We start from the raw sequence: 15,782 nt of genomic DNA, 5'->3' as shown, positions 1-15,782 counted from the left end.
AGCTGCTGGATTCATAAATATTAATCAGGTTTGTGTGCATTCGCTCGAACTGATTTGCTGATATCAAAACAGGGACCATAAAAGGTGAGCGCCAGCCAATGAGATTGCCGTTTGCGCATTAGTTCCGCCCACTACCCGAAAACCCGGTAGTTCTTAAAAGCTAAAAAAAATCCAAAGGAATGCCATTATTTTGAAGGAAACTACAACAAAGAATATCGTTTACATGTAGCACATCAATTCTCTCTCTCTCCGCATGCATGAGAGAAAGCAACGGCGAGTCACACTTCACACTAGAGTTTACGGTGCACTACACGTCCATTCAGATGAACTGAAAAAAAGAACAGATCGCCTGATGGAGAGTGAAACTCTGTAGCACTCAATCAGAGTGTTCGCGAGTGAAAATATATTTGTGCTAATCTTATACTTAGCCTCCAACTCATGGTTGCCAGATTGCTTAAAATAATCGAAACAGCGGGCAGAAAATGTGTCCTTGTAACAGCAAAGCTCTGATTCTGGGATTTGAACTCTTTGATATCTGGCAACTGCACTCATGAAAGCTCACATAGTAGAGGCATGTAGAGCAGTCCGGAATAAGGTTTTTTTTTTTTTTTTTTGGGTATTCGGCACATTCTTTTGGGAAAGTATGATTGAATTTGAAATATTTGATATTCACAATATTGTCATCAAAATTATTGTGACATTATCGCTAATATTCTATATATCGCCCAGTCCTATTTGCTTGTATCATTAAATCATTCAGAAATGAATTAGAATGGTAATCTCATCAATCTCAAATAGCCATGGGTAACAATAAGATTCAAAAGTGATCTACAGAAAAACTCTAGGCAGATTATTCGGTTAATAATTAAGGCATATTTTCTGCTGTTTTCTGCAATGAACACAAAACTGTCAATTGCTTTACCACATAAATGCACAGCTATGAAACGGTTCCAGGCCTGTCAATAACTTTACAATTCCATATCACTTTACCAAAATATGAAGTTCCTGACAGACTACAACAGCAAAAAACCTAAACCCCAAAAGTAAGTAACATAACAAACAAAATAAACAAGAGTATAAACATGATTTTTGACCACAAATTTACCTTTTATTATCTATGGAAATCTTTCTCCTCCTCTCTGTACAGACACACACTTGCACACAGACGGAAATATACACATGCACAGAAACTTGTTGTCAGTGTTAGCTGCCCCACAATTATTATTATTATTTTTTTTTTTTTTCAATAAAGTGGTTCACAAATGAAAAGCTATATGACATTTCTCAGTAGTAACGTGGTAACATTGTTTTTAGAACAGTTAAACTTACAGCTACTCTATAATTAGAGATGCTGCTCCCAAACACTGTTAAGAGATCAACTAAAATACTAACTCTAAAATGGCATTTTGGAATTAGCAATGGGAGCTGAGATGAGATGTGTAAGAAATTAGTTTTACACATGTCGTCGATTAATCCTTAAATAATAATTTTCATTTATATTGACAATTTATTTCTTGTCCTCAAATTTGATTGGCCAAGCAGCACTACTATTCGACCGGCTGTGATTTTAGAGTTACATTACATTACATTTAGTCATTTAGCAGACACTTTTATCCAAAGCGATGTACAAATGAAGACAATGGAAGTAATAAAAATCATCAAGAGAGCAATGATATGCAAGTGCTATAACAAGTCTCTGTTACACTGTAAAAAAAAATGAGTGTAATTTTAACTGTAAAATACTGGAAAAACGCTACGGATATATGTTAACACTTACTGTTAACAGTAAGTTCCCGTACTATATATATATATATATATATATATATATATATATATATATATATATATATATATGGGAAAACTGTAAAAGATCTAATCAGACAATGTAATTTTCCAGTAAAATGCTGTTAGTTCTACAATTTTAAGAAGTAAAAGAAGAACAAATCTACATATAATGTATAGTAAAAAAACTGTAAACTAATATTCCCAGAATTCCCTTTGTGACACCTCACATTTGAAAGCATGCACTGCTTATGTCCTGCTGACGCGTGCAGTGTGAAACCGGCCTTATATAATATGTACAGGATACATCTCTCAGTTCGCATGGTATCGTGATACTACTTGGTATCGTGATACTTCAGCTGGTATAGTATCGTAACGTGTTTATGGTATCGTGACAACCCCAGTGCAGAGCCAGTGGTGGTTTTGTAGGCAAACATTAATGCCTTGAGTTTTATGCGAGCAGATATTGGTAGACAGTGCAAAATGATGAACAGAGGTGTGACATGCATTCTTTTCGGCTCATTTCAAATTAATCTTGCTGCCATGTTCTGGATTAATTGTAAAGGTTTGATAGAACTGGCTGGAAGACCTGTCCAAGAGAGTATTGCAATAGTCCTGCAGGAAAGAACAAGAGCTTGAACAAGGAGTTGTGAAGCATGTTTTGAAAGAAAGGGCCTGATCTTCTTGATGTTGAATAAAACAAATCTGCAGGGTTGGGCAATTATAATATGTGGGTTGTGGAAAAAAAGCAGCATGTTGAATTGCTATAACTGAAAAAAAAAATGCATTGCATTAACAGTGTTTGCATTTTAATGCATTGGATTTTCAGGACTCACATTTTTATAAGGTCTGAAATTCAACATTGTTGCACATTTAAGCTGTAAATATTTCAATAATTCTTTATACATATTTCCATTATTAAAAATTTAATAATCCATATTCATCTTCCAGACCTGAATTCCAAAACATTTTGGCAGTTTAAATACATCCTATATTATTTCACAGGACATTTTTGGTCCATTTTTTATTTTGCTTTACAAATTCAATACAGTGGTTGAAATTCGGCAGAATATTCAACACTGCACATCCAACTGCAGGAACAGCAGTGAAGTACCAATGCATAATCTGCATCTGCTGATAGTCGGCTCACCATCATGTGGTGCAAGCGGGTGTTGACGAAGACCCAAGCAACAAAACCTAATTTGCAGAAATGGACCAAGCAGTATGTTATGATTATCTGGGCCAGTATATATACATGGGTAAGCTAATAAAGACACAAAAGCTGGGCTCACTGTGTGCATCTAAGCAGCTTTCCCTACCAGGAAGGGATTTATAAAATTACATCTGAGGAAAACATACAGTACATGTTGCTTAGGTTCCTTAAAGCTAGGGTAGGCCGTTTTTGCACTACTAGTGTCATCTAGTGGAACTACAAAACACCCCTTTGGCATGTCTCCTCATCTCAAACATCACAAACACAGCCATTATGGCTCTATAAAAGTAAAGGCATGTCTCAACAGTTAAAAGTAAACTACTTTAAATAAAAGGTCTTACTCCAACATTTTAGGAATACCTTTAAGCTGAAGTTTAGCTTACCTGTTGAGAAGAAACTACGCAAGTTTATCATATTGACTGAAATACAAACATTCCATCAAATTCCTCCTTGTGAAAACACTGCAAAAGTTCACCCTTGTTTTACCCACTTGTTGGTCCCTGTGTATTATGGCGAGTCTTCGAATTTAGGCTTGCACATCTGCAATGGAATTTGAATTTCTTTTTCCACACTGGCTAAACACCCTATAGCTCTGCCTGCTACAGTATCCATGCCCCAAACTCTCACTATAAGCTGCGTAGAGGTATGCAAATACATAGGCTGACAGGCAGATAGGACATCCTATCAATGCATTTTGAATGCACTGACTGGACAGTCATTTTATGGTCCTCAGAATTTGAAAGTCAGTTTGAGCGTTTTCCTCAGAAATCTGTTATGCCAGTTTCACACTGCAAGCGTGAGCGTCGCATGAGCAGCAGTGAAGCGGGGGGGTTCCGGCAACAAGTCTATTTTTTCTGCACTGCTGACACTCAATTAAAGTGACAGCACACTTTTGATGGACAAAATAAACATGATTTCACACAAAACATGCTAAAAATGCACGGAATAACCATGTCTAGTGTGTTTTAACATGAATTGGGGTATGTCGCGAAAGACAATTAAGAATCAAAAATATGTATTGAAGATTAACTTGTTTTTTAATTTTTAATTGCCATAAGCAAATTATAACTTAAAACATTTTATCAAACTCACAACGAACAATTCATCTTGCTCAGGATCTTAAGTTACAATGGAGTATATACATAAATTCATTATTCATTCATTATTGACAGCTTTTGTAAATATTGTATTCTGTAAATATTGCATGTGTTCACTTACGAATTGACGTGACAAACTTAAGCATTTTATTTATTTTCCGTTCCACAATTACATAAACGGAGCTATACACAATAAATGCACATGAAACATACTGACATCTTCAACATTCGGCCTAAAAAAATATTATGAGTTTCACCTCGGTTAGAAACGCACCTTTTCATTTTTTTTAAATGAATCTCTATGAACAAATAATGACTTACACATAATATTCTCACTTAACAATTAGCTAAAATAGAATGAATAATTATATTGCTCCAGGTCTTCAGTTACAAAAACGGACAACAAGGCACACATTACAAACAAGGACACAAGACCAACACAGACACAAACAATTGTATACATCATTTTGACATCTTCTAAGAAATTTTTTTAGATTTAAATTACAATCGGCTAGAAAGGCATAGCCTACTTTTTTTTATTCAGCTCTGCATAGGCTGAATACATTTTGACATTCTTACTTAGCCTAACGATTAGTTAAAATCCAACGTATAATTCACATTTCTCCTGATCAGTTACAAAAATGGAGCTTAATCACAAGTAATTTACATAAAGCATATTGACAGCTTCTATAAGAAATGGACATGTAGATTATGGACGCACACTGAGCTATAACTTGGTTAATAGCGTATATCTGGGTAAGCAACTATATGGGTAAAAGTAAATTAAAAAATTAACGTATAAACAGCACGTTCTACATTTGAGTATGACTGAAACAACATGATAGGAGCGGTTTTTGTGGTTTACCATTTACACGCAAATCCCTGTGTTAAACTTTCAAGACTTCAAAACATTTAAGTTTATAACTGACCAACCTCTAAAAACAAATTTATAGTTGTCTTTGTTAAGAAATATGTAGCTTTGGAGCTGCTGCTGTGACGCTGTACACACGCTCACACGCTGCTCATGCGCCGCTTACACTTGCAGTGTGAAACAGGCGTTAGGGTTAAAGAAAACGCTTAAAAGACCTCAGTATACACCTTACTGATGATGCAAACTATATAAATCAAGATGATGAGCCCAGAACATGCAAAACTGCACGTTAAAGGGGTCATGAACTGAGAAATCAAAATTCCCCTGATCTTTTGACATATAAGAGATCATCTTACTATAAAAACATTCTGTAAGTTTAAGAACTCAAAACTTTCTCAGTCTAAAACAGCTTATATTGAAGCCATTCTGGCAAAACGACAGCTTGTGGAATATGCCGTAATAGGTGGGTAAACCCCGCCTCTGCAGAAGAAGATCAACACCTGCTCCTACATCACTGCCTGTCTAGCTCTGCCCACTGATGTGTAAATAATGAGAGACACATACGCAGGTCTACACAGTAACCAAACAATAAAGATGGCTCCAAAGATCACAAGACGCTGTGCAGAGCCAAATTGTGGACAAGCACAGTCTTTGCATAACCTTCCATCAGATCCCAGCATTAGGAAACAGTGGATTAGCTTTATTTTTAATTAAGTTTCAGACCACATCAGTAAAAGGTTGGTCATTTGTTCACTTCATTTTTACCACAGATTCATTTACAAACAAGCCACAATTTGAATAAGTCATTATAATCAGTAATTATGTCCCCACTGGATACAACGAATGCCTCGTTTGTAATGGGTTTCATTGGTTTTGTCTCATTGCACCGGGACACACGGCATCACAGTGTTAAGGGGCGTAACATTTCTGTCACACACTTGAGGCATGCGTCCAATCACAATTGCATTGGATAGCTGGCCAATCAGCGTACACCTCGCTTTTCAGAACGACGAGCTTTGTAAAAATCCATTTCAGAAAGACGGGGCATAGTGGAGAAACAATAATGTACAGTATGTGGAAAATAATGTGTTTTTTTAACCTTAAACCACATAAACACATTGCATTACACCAAATACACAAAATAATGTTTTAGCAACGTCATATGACCCCTTTAATATTTTTTTAATAAAATAATAACCCTTTTAGAAAAATAGTAGACGCTTGAGGCTATACTATATTGTGAATGAAGCCACTGCATTTTAAGCTTAACGACACCCTTTAGGACAATGGTCTTAAAATCAATTCCTGGGGGGCCACAGCTCTGCACAATTTTGCTCCAACCCTAATCAGACACACCTAATCCAGCTAATCCAAGTCTTCATGATTACTAGAAACCAGAAATTTTCTTACTATTGGGAGATACGAGGGCCTGTATGACTTATTATTGGATAAAGTGTAACAGTCAACTTGGACCACGTGTGCTTAATAACCATTCACATTACAGCTTTGTCATTGAATTTTTAGTCAGAGTTGTGCAACACTCAGTCGGCATTTATGGATACCATAGGAATGAATGAGAATTAGGGGTGGAACGATACATGTATTCGTACCGAACCGTCACTGTAGGGACATCTCTGTTCGGTGAATGAATGAATACAGGCAGTTCACCCCCAATCCAGAAGGGGGGGCCAGCAGCAATGCAACGCTGTTTGATAACCGGCAGCCAGCAGAAGAACAGCGTGTGCCATGAGTTATGCACTTGAAAACAAAGCCCACTAGACGATTGCATCTCTCACAGACTGGCAAAGAAGTATACTTTAAAGGCTTGTGCACTCAACTGTTTGCGAAATGGAGCTTTGTGCTTGTGTATCCTACCTCTCTCATTCGGCACAAATCCAAATATTCCATAATATTTACATATTTATGATGTAACGTATCTGAATGCTAAACTATTATTTATTATGTAAATTAAAGGCTTTGACCTTCTGTTCCAATGGTGACACAGAGGTGGGCATGCTGATGTTTGGTTGACTATTTTATATTGATAAAGTACCAACTGTGCTGTCAAGTTAGCAATGCTGAAACTGATTTGTGTGTGAGTTGTGCTGTTTTGTGTGTGTGTGTGTGTGTGTGTGTGTGTGTGTGTGTGTGTGTGTGTATGTGTGTGTGTGTGTGTGTGTGTGTGATCACTTCAACGGTTTCCTTATACCAACAGAATCAACTTTAAACATTTATTATTAATACTGCATCACTGTATAAAGGTCAGCTTTTATTTGTGTACACTCACAATGAATACAAAACATTGTGCTTTTGTAAAATAAAGAAAACAAATAGGATGTTACTTCCTGCCATGTAGGTTTCATTTCTCAAATATGCATATATTGCATATATTGGCTACATTACGTGTTGCACTGTTTTTCTCCCTTGTTTATCTGTAAACTAAATCAAATATATGTCAAGAATTTATTCCTTGTATGTATCAGAGGAGAAACAATAATGTACAGTATGTGGAAAATAATGTGTTTTTTTAACCTTAAACCACATAAACACATTTCATTACACAAAATACACAAAACAATGTTCTTTTTAAGCAACATCATATAACCCCTTTAAATAAAAAAAAGAAGATAAATGAAGTAGGATTAAAATAAAATAGAAAGTGCTAGAGTTAGAGGGTCAAATAAAGTGACAGTAAAGGGAAAGTGACGTGACATGACGTGGCCAAGTATGGTTACCCATACTCGGAATTAGTGCTCTGCATTTATTCCATCCTAAGTACTCACACACACAGCAGTGAACACACACACACACCGTGAACACACCTGGAGCAGTGGGCAGCCATTTTTTGCTGCAGTTGGTGGTTCCGTGCCTTGCCCAAGGGCAGCTCAGTCATGGTACTGACGGTGGGAGAGAGCGCTGTATATTCACTGCCCCCCCCAAACAATTGAGTTGGGCGGGTCATTCCACAAGGAGGGAACAGTTAATGAACAAGTCCGTGAAAGTGATTTTGTGCCTCTTACAGATGGCACAATAATACCCCGTTCACTAGCTTCCAGAGGGCGCTTAACTCTGAAGTAATGAATTTAGGTAAATGGGTGCAGAGCCAGTGGTGGTTTTGTAGGTAAACATTAATGCCTTGAATTTAATGCGAGCAGTTTCTGGTAGTCAGTGCAAATTGATGAACAGAGGTGTGATGTGCGTTTTTCTCGGCTCATTAAAGATTAATCTTGCAGCGGCATTTTGGATTAATTGTAGAGGTTTGATAGAAGTGGCTGGAAGACCTGCCAAGAGAGCATTGCAATAGTCCAGCCTGGATAGAACAAGAGCTTGAACAAGGAGTTGTGTTGCATTTTCTGAAAGAAAGGGCCTGATCTTTCTAGTGTTGTATACAGCAAATCTGCAGGACCGGGCAGTTTTAGCAATGTGGTCTGAGAAATTCAGCTTATCATCAATCACATCTCAAAGGTTTCTAGCTGTTTTTGAAGGAGTTATGGTTGATGAGCCTAACTGGTTGATGAAATTTTGATAAAGTTATGGGTTTGTTGAAACCACAAGCAGTTCTGTCTTAGCCAGACTGAGTTGAAGGTGATGGTCCATCATCCAACAAGAAATGTCAGTTAGACATGCTGTGATGCGAGCAGCTATCGTCGGATCATCAGGATGGAATGAGAGGTAGAGTTGAGTGTCATCAGCATAGCAGTGGTATGAAAAGCCATGTTTCTGAATGACAGAACCTATTGATGCCAAGGAGACAGAGAAGAGAAGTGGTCCAAGAACTGAGCCCTGAGGCACACCGGTAGCTAGATGTGCGACTTGGACACCTCCTCTCTCCAAGGTACCTTGAAGGACCTTATCTGAGAGGTAAGACTCAAACCACTGGCATGCAGTTCCTGAGATGCCATTTTCCAATAGGGTTGATAGGAGAATCTGGTGGTTCACTGTATCAAAAGCAGCAGACAGATCCAGCAAAATAAGTATAGAAGATATGGAAGCCGCTCTTGACAGTCTTAGGGCTTCAACAACTGAAAGCAAGGCAGTCTTGGTCGAATTTCCACTTCTGAAGCCAGATTGGTTCCAGGAGGTTGTTCTGTGTGAGAAAGGCAGAGACTTGGTTGAACACAACTTGTTGAAGTGTTTTTGCAATGAAAGGTAGAAGGGAAACAGGTCTGTAGTTCTCTAAAAGAGTTGGGTTAAGAGTGGATTTCTTAAAAATTGGGGTTATACGAGCCTGTTTAAATGTTGAGGGAAAAACACCAGTATGAAGGGATGTGTTAACGATGAGTGAGTGCAGGTACAACGGCAGGAGAAATGGCTTGAAGGAGATGAGATGGAATAGGATCAAATGGACAAGTAGTAGGATGATTGGAAAGGATGAGTTTAGAGACTTCTGCCTCAGAAAGTGGAGAGAAGGATGAAAAAGAGAGTATGTTTGCTGGTAAGATGTGTTTGACAGTTTGTGGTGTGGCAAATTGTGCACTGAGGTTTGTAATTTTATTAATGAAGAATGTGGCAAAGTCATCAGCTTTTAGAGTTGATGAAGAAGGGGGAGGAGGAGGACAAAGGAGGGAGGAAAATGTTTTAAAGAGCATGCCAGATTTAGGCGATTTGTTAATTTTGTTGTGATAGTATGTCCTTTTAGCAGTGGAGACATTAGCCAGTCTCTCCAGGATTTTGCGATCGCTGAATTTATCGCAAAATCAAACAAACTCCGCAATTTTTGCAAAAGCTTGCAAATTTTCATAATTGCTGCAGATTTTCTGCAGAGTTTGGGCTTAGATGCATCCAGTGACGTCATCGCAACGCGCATTCAGTCAAAGAAAGGTTGTTTCTCAGTTCCAAAAATGGAATTAACAGCCTTGCGTTCTCATCATGACCGATTTACAAGAGCTACATTGGATAAACAAACCAAAAGCGGAACAAATCTGTGCTACTTGTTTGGTCTACGCAGCGCATGCAACATGCAACACAACTCCTTGTTCAAGCACTGGTGCTGGTGTCCTGAAACGTTAGTCTGGAGTGTAGCCCTACAATGTTTCTCGAAGTCAGAAAAGTCATAACAGTGTTAGAAGAATGTTGTCTGTGGTATATTTTCACTGCAAAAAAATAAGAAATGCCGCAAATATCACCGCAAATTTTGAGAAAAGCCGCAGCAAAATCATTCACTGTCATTTTAGGCAGCAAAAATCAGAAAACTGTTCAGGGGAAGGAAGCAAAGATGAAACCATAGCAGATAGCTGGAAGGGTGAAAGTGAGCGTAGGTTACATCGAAAAGTGACATGTGTAGGGATATATGTTGTGTCAGGAACCATGTTGAGGTTATGAGGGAGAAGGAATTGTTCCAAGGTGTGCAGTAGAAATCAGTTTGAGCTCAAAAGAGACAAGCAGAGTTTGGAAGTCTGCAGCCTGAGGTTTATCTAGGTGGATGGTGAAGTCTCCAAACATAACTAGGGGAGTACCATCCTCAGGAAAGTTTGAGAGCAGCACATCTAATTCTTTCACGAAGTTACCTAGTGGTCCTGGGGATCGATAAACAACTATAAAATGGATTTTAAGAGGGTGGGTAATAGTGGCTGAATGTGATTCAAAGGAGCAGTTGATACTCAGAGATGAGTTTCTCAGTTGGGGTTGAAAATGAGTTCCCTGGGGACCACTAGGTATTTTACGAGCATTGCTCATTTATTTAATGTTAAGTACATGAATGAGCATGACGTGACATGGTTAATGACTGCAAATGACTTTGAATTTTGATATATCAATACAGTAAACAATACAGCTTTTTCTATATAATTTATAGATAAGAATGAGAATACACATACAGGAGTTATCAGAATGAACTTGTTGGCTTTAAGTATTTATGCTTGTTTGTCCTATTTTATTTTTTATTTTTTTACTTTTTATTTTATTTTTGTATTTGGCACATGTAAATATCGTCACATCCTTTACTCGCATAAAAATAATAATAATAATGTGTGCATATTGTGATTAGAGTTAAAGTCAAATGGCATAAAATTAAACAACTGTAATTCAAGTAACCAAAAATAAAAAAAAGTTTACATTTAACAAACATATTTAATTAATCTGCCCTAGTTAATGTGATCTTCACTAATACCAAGCAAATGACCCACAATGTTATGACATCGACTGACATCTAAATCAGTTGCCATGAGCAGACATTGACAAAACACGTGTAAGAATCTATTGCAGAGAATACATTATGAAGTTTGTGTTTGAACTATTGACAGGATTTAAAAGGGAATTTGTGGACCACTTCAACCATGACACACTTACACAGAACTAGTGTCTAATCAACACACGAACCAACAAATTGTGACATCAATTTACCTTTTTTTTTTTTTTTTAACTATTCCGCTTAGTACTGTAACAGATTTTAATGTGGTGTCTTACCTCTGTGTAGTCAAAATCTGAGAGTGGAGCTATACTTTTGATGTACTCAGCTCTAGGCTGATTGGACGGGTTGGCGATTGACACAGGGGGCGTTAAGGTGCTCATAGCAGATACTATCGTCTGGAATATGGAAACAGAGGTGTTAAAGCAGGCTGAATGTGAGATAAATTAAGTCACAGTAATCACCAAAACACAACTACTAGAGATAAAACTATTTTAATTTACAAAAAAGACTTACCACAATTGCGTCCTTCACATTTTTCCGAATATCCAATATTTTTTGCTTCTTTTCTCTGAACACAGAAGGAAGAAAATAGGGGGAAACTGTCATTAAAGAATGTATGATAATCTCAAAATAAAGAGTGCCAAAAAAAAAAAAAAAAAAAACTTTCCACAATTTACTAATGTGACTATAATATTACTCAAAGTTGGGCCTTATCAACGGCCAAGTTATGATTATAAGCAGTCACATGCCTAAACAGCACATACTGCACACAGTGTGACCTCATTTCTGGCCATCCTGATGAACATGGAAATAACAGCACAAGACTCTGATACATAATCAATCCATTTATTATCGAACAGTTTTATCTGCCATGAGATCAGGCCCAAAGATACTGTCTAGGTAAACACCACAAAAAAATTAGACTACATGCGCCAGAAATGCTGTCTGGGTACGCAGTTCATAAACGATGCTGAAAATGCTGCGCACACCTATCCCAAAAATGTTGTGGGCGCTCAAATTTGAGACTCGAAGAATTTTGCATGCGTCTATGATGACAAAAAACGAGGCCCAAAATGCTACACACGCCTATGATAACCGAAAATATTGTACAAGTAGGCAGCTCACAAGGATTAGCGACAGCCATTGAAGAGCACAGAACGCAGAGTCGTCTGTCAACATTCTAACATCCATAACATACATGAATGCAGCATCCGTTATAATAAACACAGTAAAGGCCCGGTGTCAGTAAATAACGCTAAATAAATACACACTCACTCTGCGTTAAAGCCGTTGACGTGCAGGATCCGCATCTGTTTGACTATAGTGCTCTTCCCGGATTCCCCAGCGCCTTAAAAAGCATAGAAAAAAAGACATACGATGGTACATAGCTGAAATATGAGTATTTCCAGGGCCATGGAGAAATTATCCATCCATTCATGATGATGATGTTGATGTATCCATATGTCTGATCGAAATTTGCTGACACTTATCTATCTGTTATTAATGTATCGCTTATAGAAACCTGTCTTACCTAATAGGAGAAGGCGGTGTGTGGCTTTGTACGCCTGTCTCTCTTTCTGTAACTGTTTCTCGATCTTTTTATTCGCCTCTCGTTGCGCCTTCTCGTCGATGCGCTGATCTTCTGTCTTGCTGTTACCCAAACATCCCATGTTTAAAAGCCTCTCTCTCCCCAAATACACAGTAAATAATAATAATAATATCTCAAATATATCCTGTAATGATGATTTGAAGTGTATCGGGCTGATAAATAGGGCGAGAAATCCGTGCGCCACGGGAAAAAAAAGGTTTCGCTTTGACTCCTTTATACACACGAGCGACAGATTCAGTCGGATCTTCTCGATATATTCATGATCAATATTTGAAAATCAGAGAAGCAGCTGAAACTCAGATCATCTGCCTCTCTCTTCCCTCGCTATTTTTTGCTGTGATGTGTCTGTGTTTGTGTGTCTTTAACTCAGCACTGCCTCTCTCTGCACTTACAGGAAGTGACACTCCACACTCAACCTGCTGATCCCAGGTCAGCGTCTCATATCACCACAACCTCACTGAATTTAAAGCTTATGCAATCACTTCATCATCAATACAACATCATCATACCATTTTTATTTGGTCAAATATCACATTATTTGGCAACAGAAATTGTAATTAAAATAGTAATACATTGTATTGAATTACAACATATAAATCATGTGACATCTTGCCCCAACCTGTTATTTTTGAGAAGAAATAAAATAAAAATAGTCCTAAGTACATTATTCATCACAAATTTGACTGCCAGGGTGGTATTTTGTGTTTACATGCAAATATAATGAATGTCATGCAAACTAAGTTTTTGCTTTGCATAACATTGTCAAACCACTGTCCACAGCTAAAAAATAGAGACAGCTACATATTGGTCAAATGTAGGCCTGGTGATGTCATAATAAAAAGGAGGCTAGTAAGTAAAATAGAATTATTCATGCAATTAATATACAAATAAACTTTTTGATGACAGTATTACCCACCGCTTGTCCCTGCTGCAGCATTAGTCAAATATAAAGATTACTGAAGCATGTGAACATGAAGAATTCAAGTTGACAAATACTTTCTTCAAACTAATGCAACTTTACTGCCTGTTAATGGCTTCAAATGCAAGCACATACACTGTGATATATGTTCTGAATGTTTGGAGGATGATACTTATCACACCAGGATACACAGAAATGAAAACTGGCTTGAACAATGGGAAGATTTTTAAATGTAAAATATATGAAAATGAGATGCAAAATTCATCTTAAAGGTTTCCAAGGTCACGAATAGTGACCAGTTAATGCAAATGATGGATACTGACACATGACATAATTTAATACTTGTGTGCAGAATGAAAACTCTACCTTTAATGATAAAGAGTCTGAGTCAAAGTGCCTGAGTCTCCCCCTGGTGGACATTAGGCATGGCAAAATTTGCAATTAATGGATCTTTATTACGGTCCATTAAACTCAGTTGTTGTTGTTACTGTGTCCATTGGTTTAATTGTAGGTTTATGGGTGTTTTGTTAGAAAATGTGTATAAATAATCATAAGTAACTATAATATAAATTATAATTATATAAATAATTTCTCATAAGTGTATAAATAATTTCTCATTTTGTGGGTGGTCATGCTCACTCAGAAGCAGTGTAGGTTTTTTTTTTTTCTTCTTTTTTTTTTTTTTCTGTGTCTGGGTAATGCACTATACTTTAGTTCTCTGTCACCTAACCCAGAATCTGCTGAAGCTATTCTTTGCAGAGAGGTAGGGGAGAAATTTGCAATATATAAAATGATTTAATTATTAATGATTTTTTAAACATTGTTAGTGCTGAAAAACATTAAAAATTATTAAATATAAATAATTAATTGTTGATAATAATGGTAACCTACAAAAATGTTTTCAATCTCAATCAGTAGGTGTTTAACTGTATAATTATATAAGAAAATGTGTTCAGTGGAACTGAGCACTTGTCACAATATTTATTCAATGCTATTGAATTAAGTGTGCAGTTAATGTATACCCTGCTGCCTTTATTAAGACATTAGAAAATAACAATAACAACAATAATAAAAACATCTTATTTGATGGAAAACTGCAGGGTGGCCTGTTTACAGGGTGGCATATATCTTTAAATCATTTAAATCAGGTCTAAGGTTTAATTTAAAAATATTATATTATTATGATTATTACACTGAACAAAATTATAAATGCAACACTTTTGTTTTTGACCCATTTTTCGAAAACCATTAAGTATCTGGTTTGACCACCATTTGCCTCACACAGTGAAACACATCTCCTTCTCATAGAGTTGATCAGGTTGTTGATTGTGGCCTGTGGAATGTTGGTCCACTCCTCTTCAATGGCTGTGCGAAGTTGCTGGATATTGGCAGGAACTGGAACACACTGTCGTATACACCGATCCATACCATCCCAAACATGCTCAATGGGTGACATGTCCTGTGAGTATGCTGGCCATGCAAGAACTGGGATGTTTTCAGCTGCCAGGAATTGTGTACAGATCCTTACAACATGGGGCCGTGCATTATCATGCTGCAACAAGAGGTGATGGTCGTGGATGAATGGCACAACAATGGGCCTCAGGATCTCGTCAGGGTATCTCTGTGCATTCAAAATGCTATCAATAAAATGCACCTGTGTTCATTGTCCATAGCCTATGCCTGCCCATATCATAACCCCACCACCTCCATGGGCCACTCGATCCACAATGTTGACATCAGCAAACCACTCACTCACACAACGCCATACACGCTATCTGCCATCTGCCCTGTACAGTGAAAACCGGGATTCATCCGTGAAGAAAACACCTCTCCAAAGTGCCAGACGCCATCAAATGTGAGCATTTGCCCACTCAAGTTGGTTACGATGACGAACTGCAGTCAAGTCGAGACCCTGATGAGGATGACAAGCATGCAGATGAGCTTCCCTGAGCCGGTTTCTGACAGTTTGTGCAGAAATTCTTTGGTTATGCAAACCGATTGTTGCAGCAGTGGTCTGGGTGGCTGGTCTCAGACGATCTTGGAGGTGAAGATGCTGGATGTGGAGGTCCTGAGCTGGTGTGGTTACACGTGGTCTGCGGTTGTGAGGCCGGTTGGATGTACTGCCAAATTCTCTGAAACACCTTTGGAGACGGCTTATGGT

General features: G+C 37.7%; 1 protein-coding gene across 2 annotated transcripts in view; it reads right to left on the bottom strand.

Annotated features, from left to right (window-relative positions):
- The window catches only part of gnal (guanine nucleotide binding protein (G protein), alpha activating activity polypeptide, olfactory type), a 169,710-nt gene extending 156,636 nt beyond the window's left edge, over positions 1-13,074 (bottom strand). For both annotated transcript variants that reach the window (XM_042714141.1, XM_042714142.1), the window contains exons 1-4: positions 12,625-13,074; positions 12,369-12,441; positions 11,607-11,661; positions 11,369-11,488 (exon numbers count right to left, since the gene is read on the bottom strand). In XM_042714141.1, coding sequence (XP_042570075.1) covers positions 11,369-11,488; positions 11,607-11,661; positions 12,369-12,441; positions 12,625-12,763 — 387 coding nt within the window. In that variant the 5' untranslated portion in view covers positions 12,764-13,074. The remainder of the gene's footprint in view (positions 1-11,368; positions 11,489-11,606; positions 11,662-12,368; positions 12,442-12,624) is intronic.
- Positions 13,075-15,782: the final 2,708 nt, after the last annotated feature.

The sequence above is a fragment of the Cyprinus carpio genome, chromosome A24 (assembly GCF_018340385.1).
Source record: "Cyprinus carpio isolate SPL01 chromosome A24, ASM1834038v1, whole genome shotgun sequence".
Lineage (NCBI taxonomy): Eukaryota > Metazoa > Chordata > Actinopteri > Cypriniformes > Cyprinidae > Cyprinus > Cyprinus carpio.
Note: the sequence above shows the minus strand (reverse complement) of the source record. Positions and strands in the feature narration are given on the sequence as shown.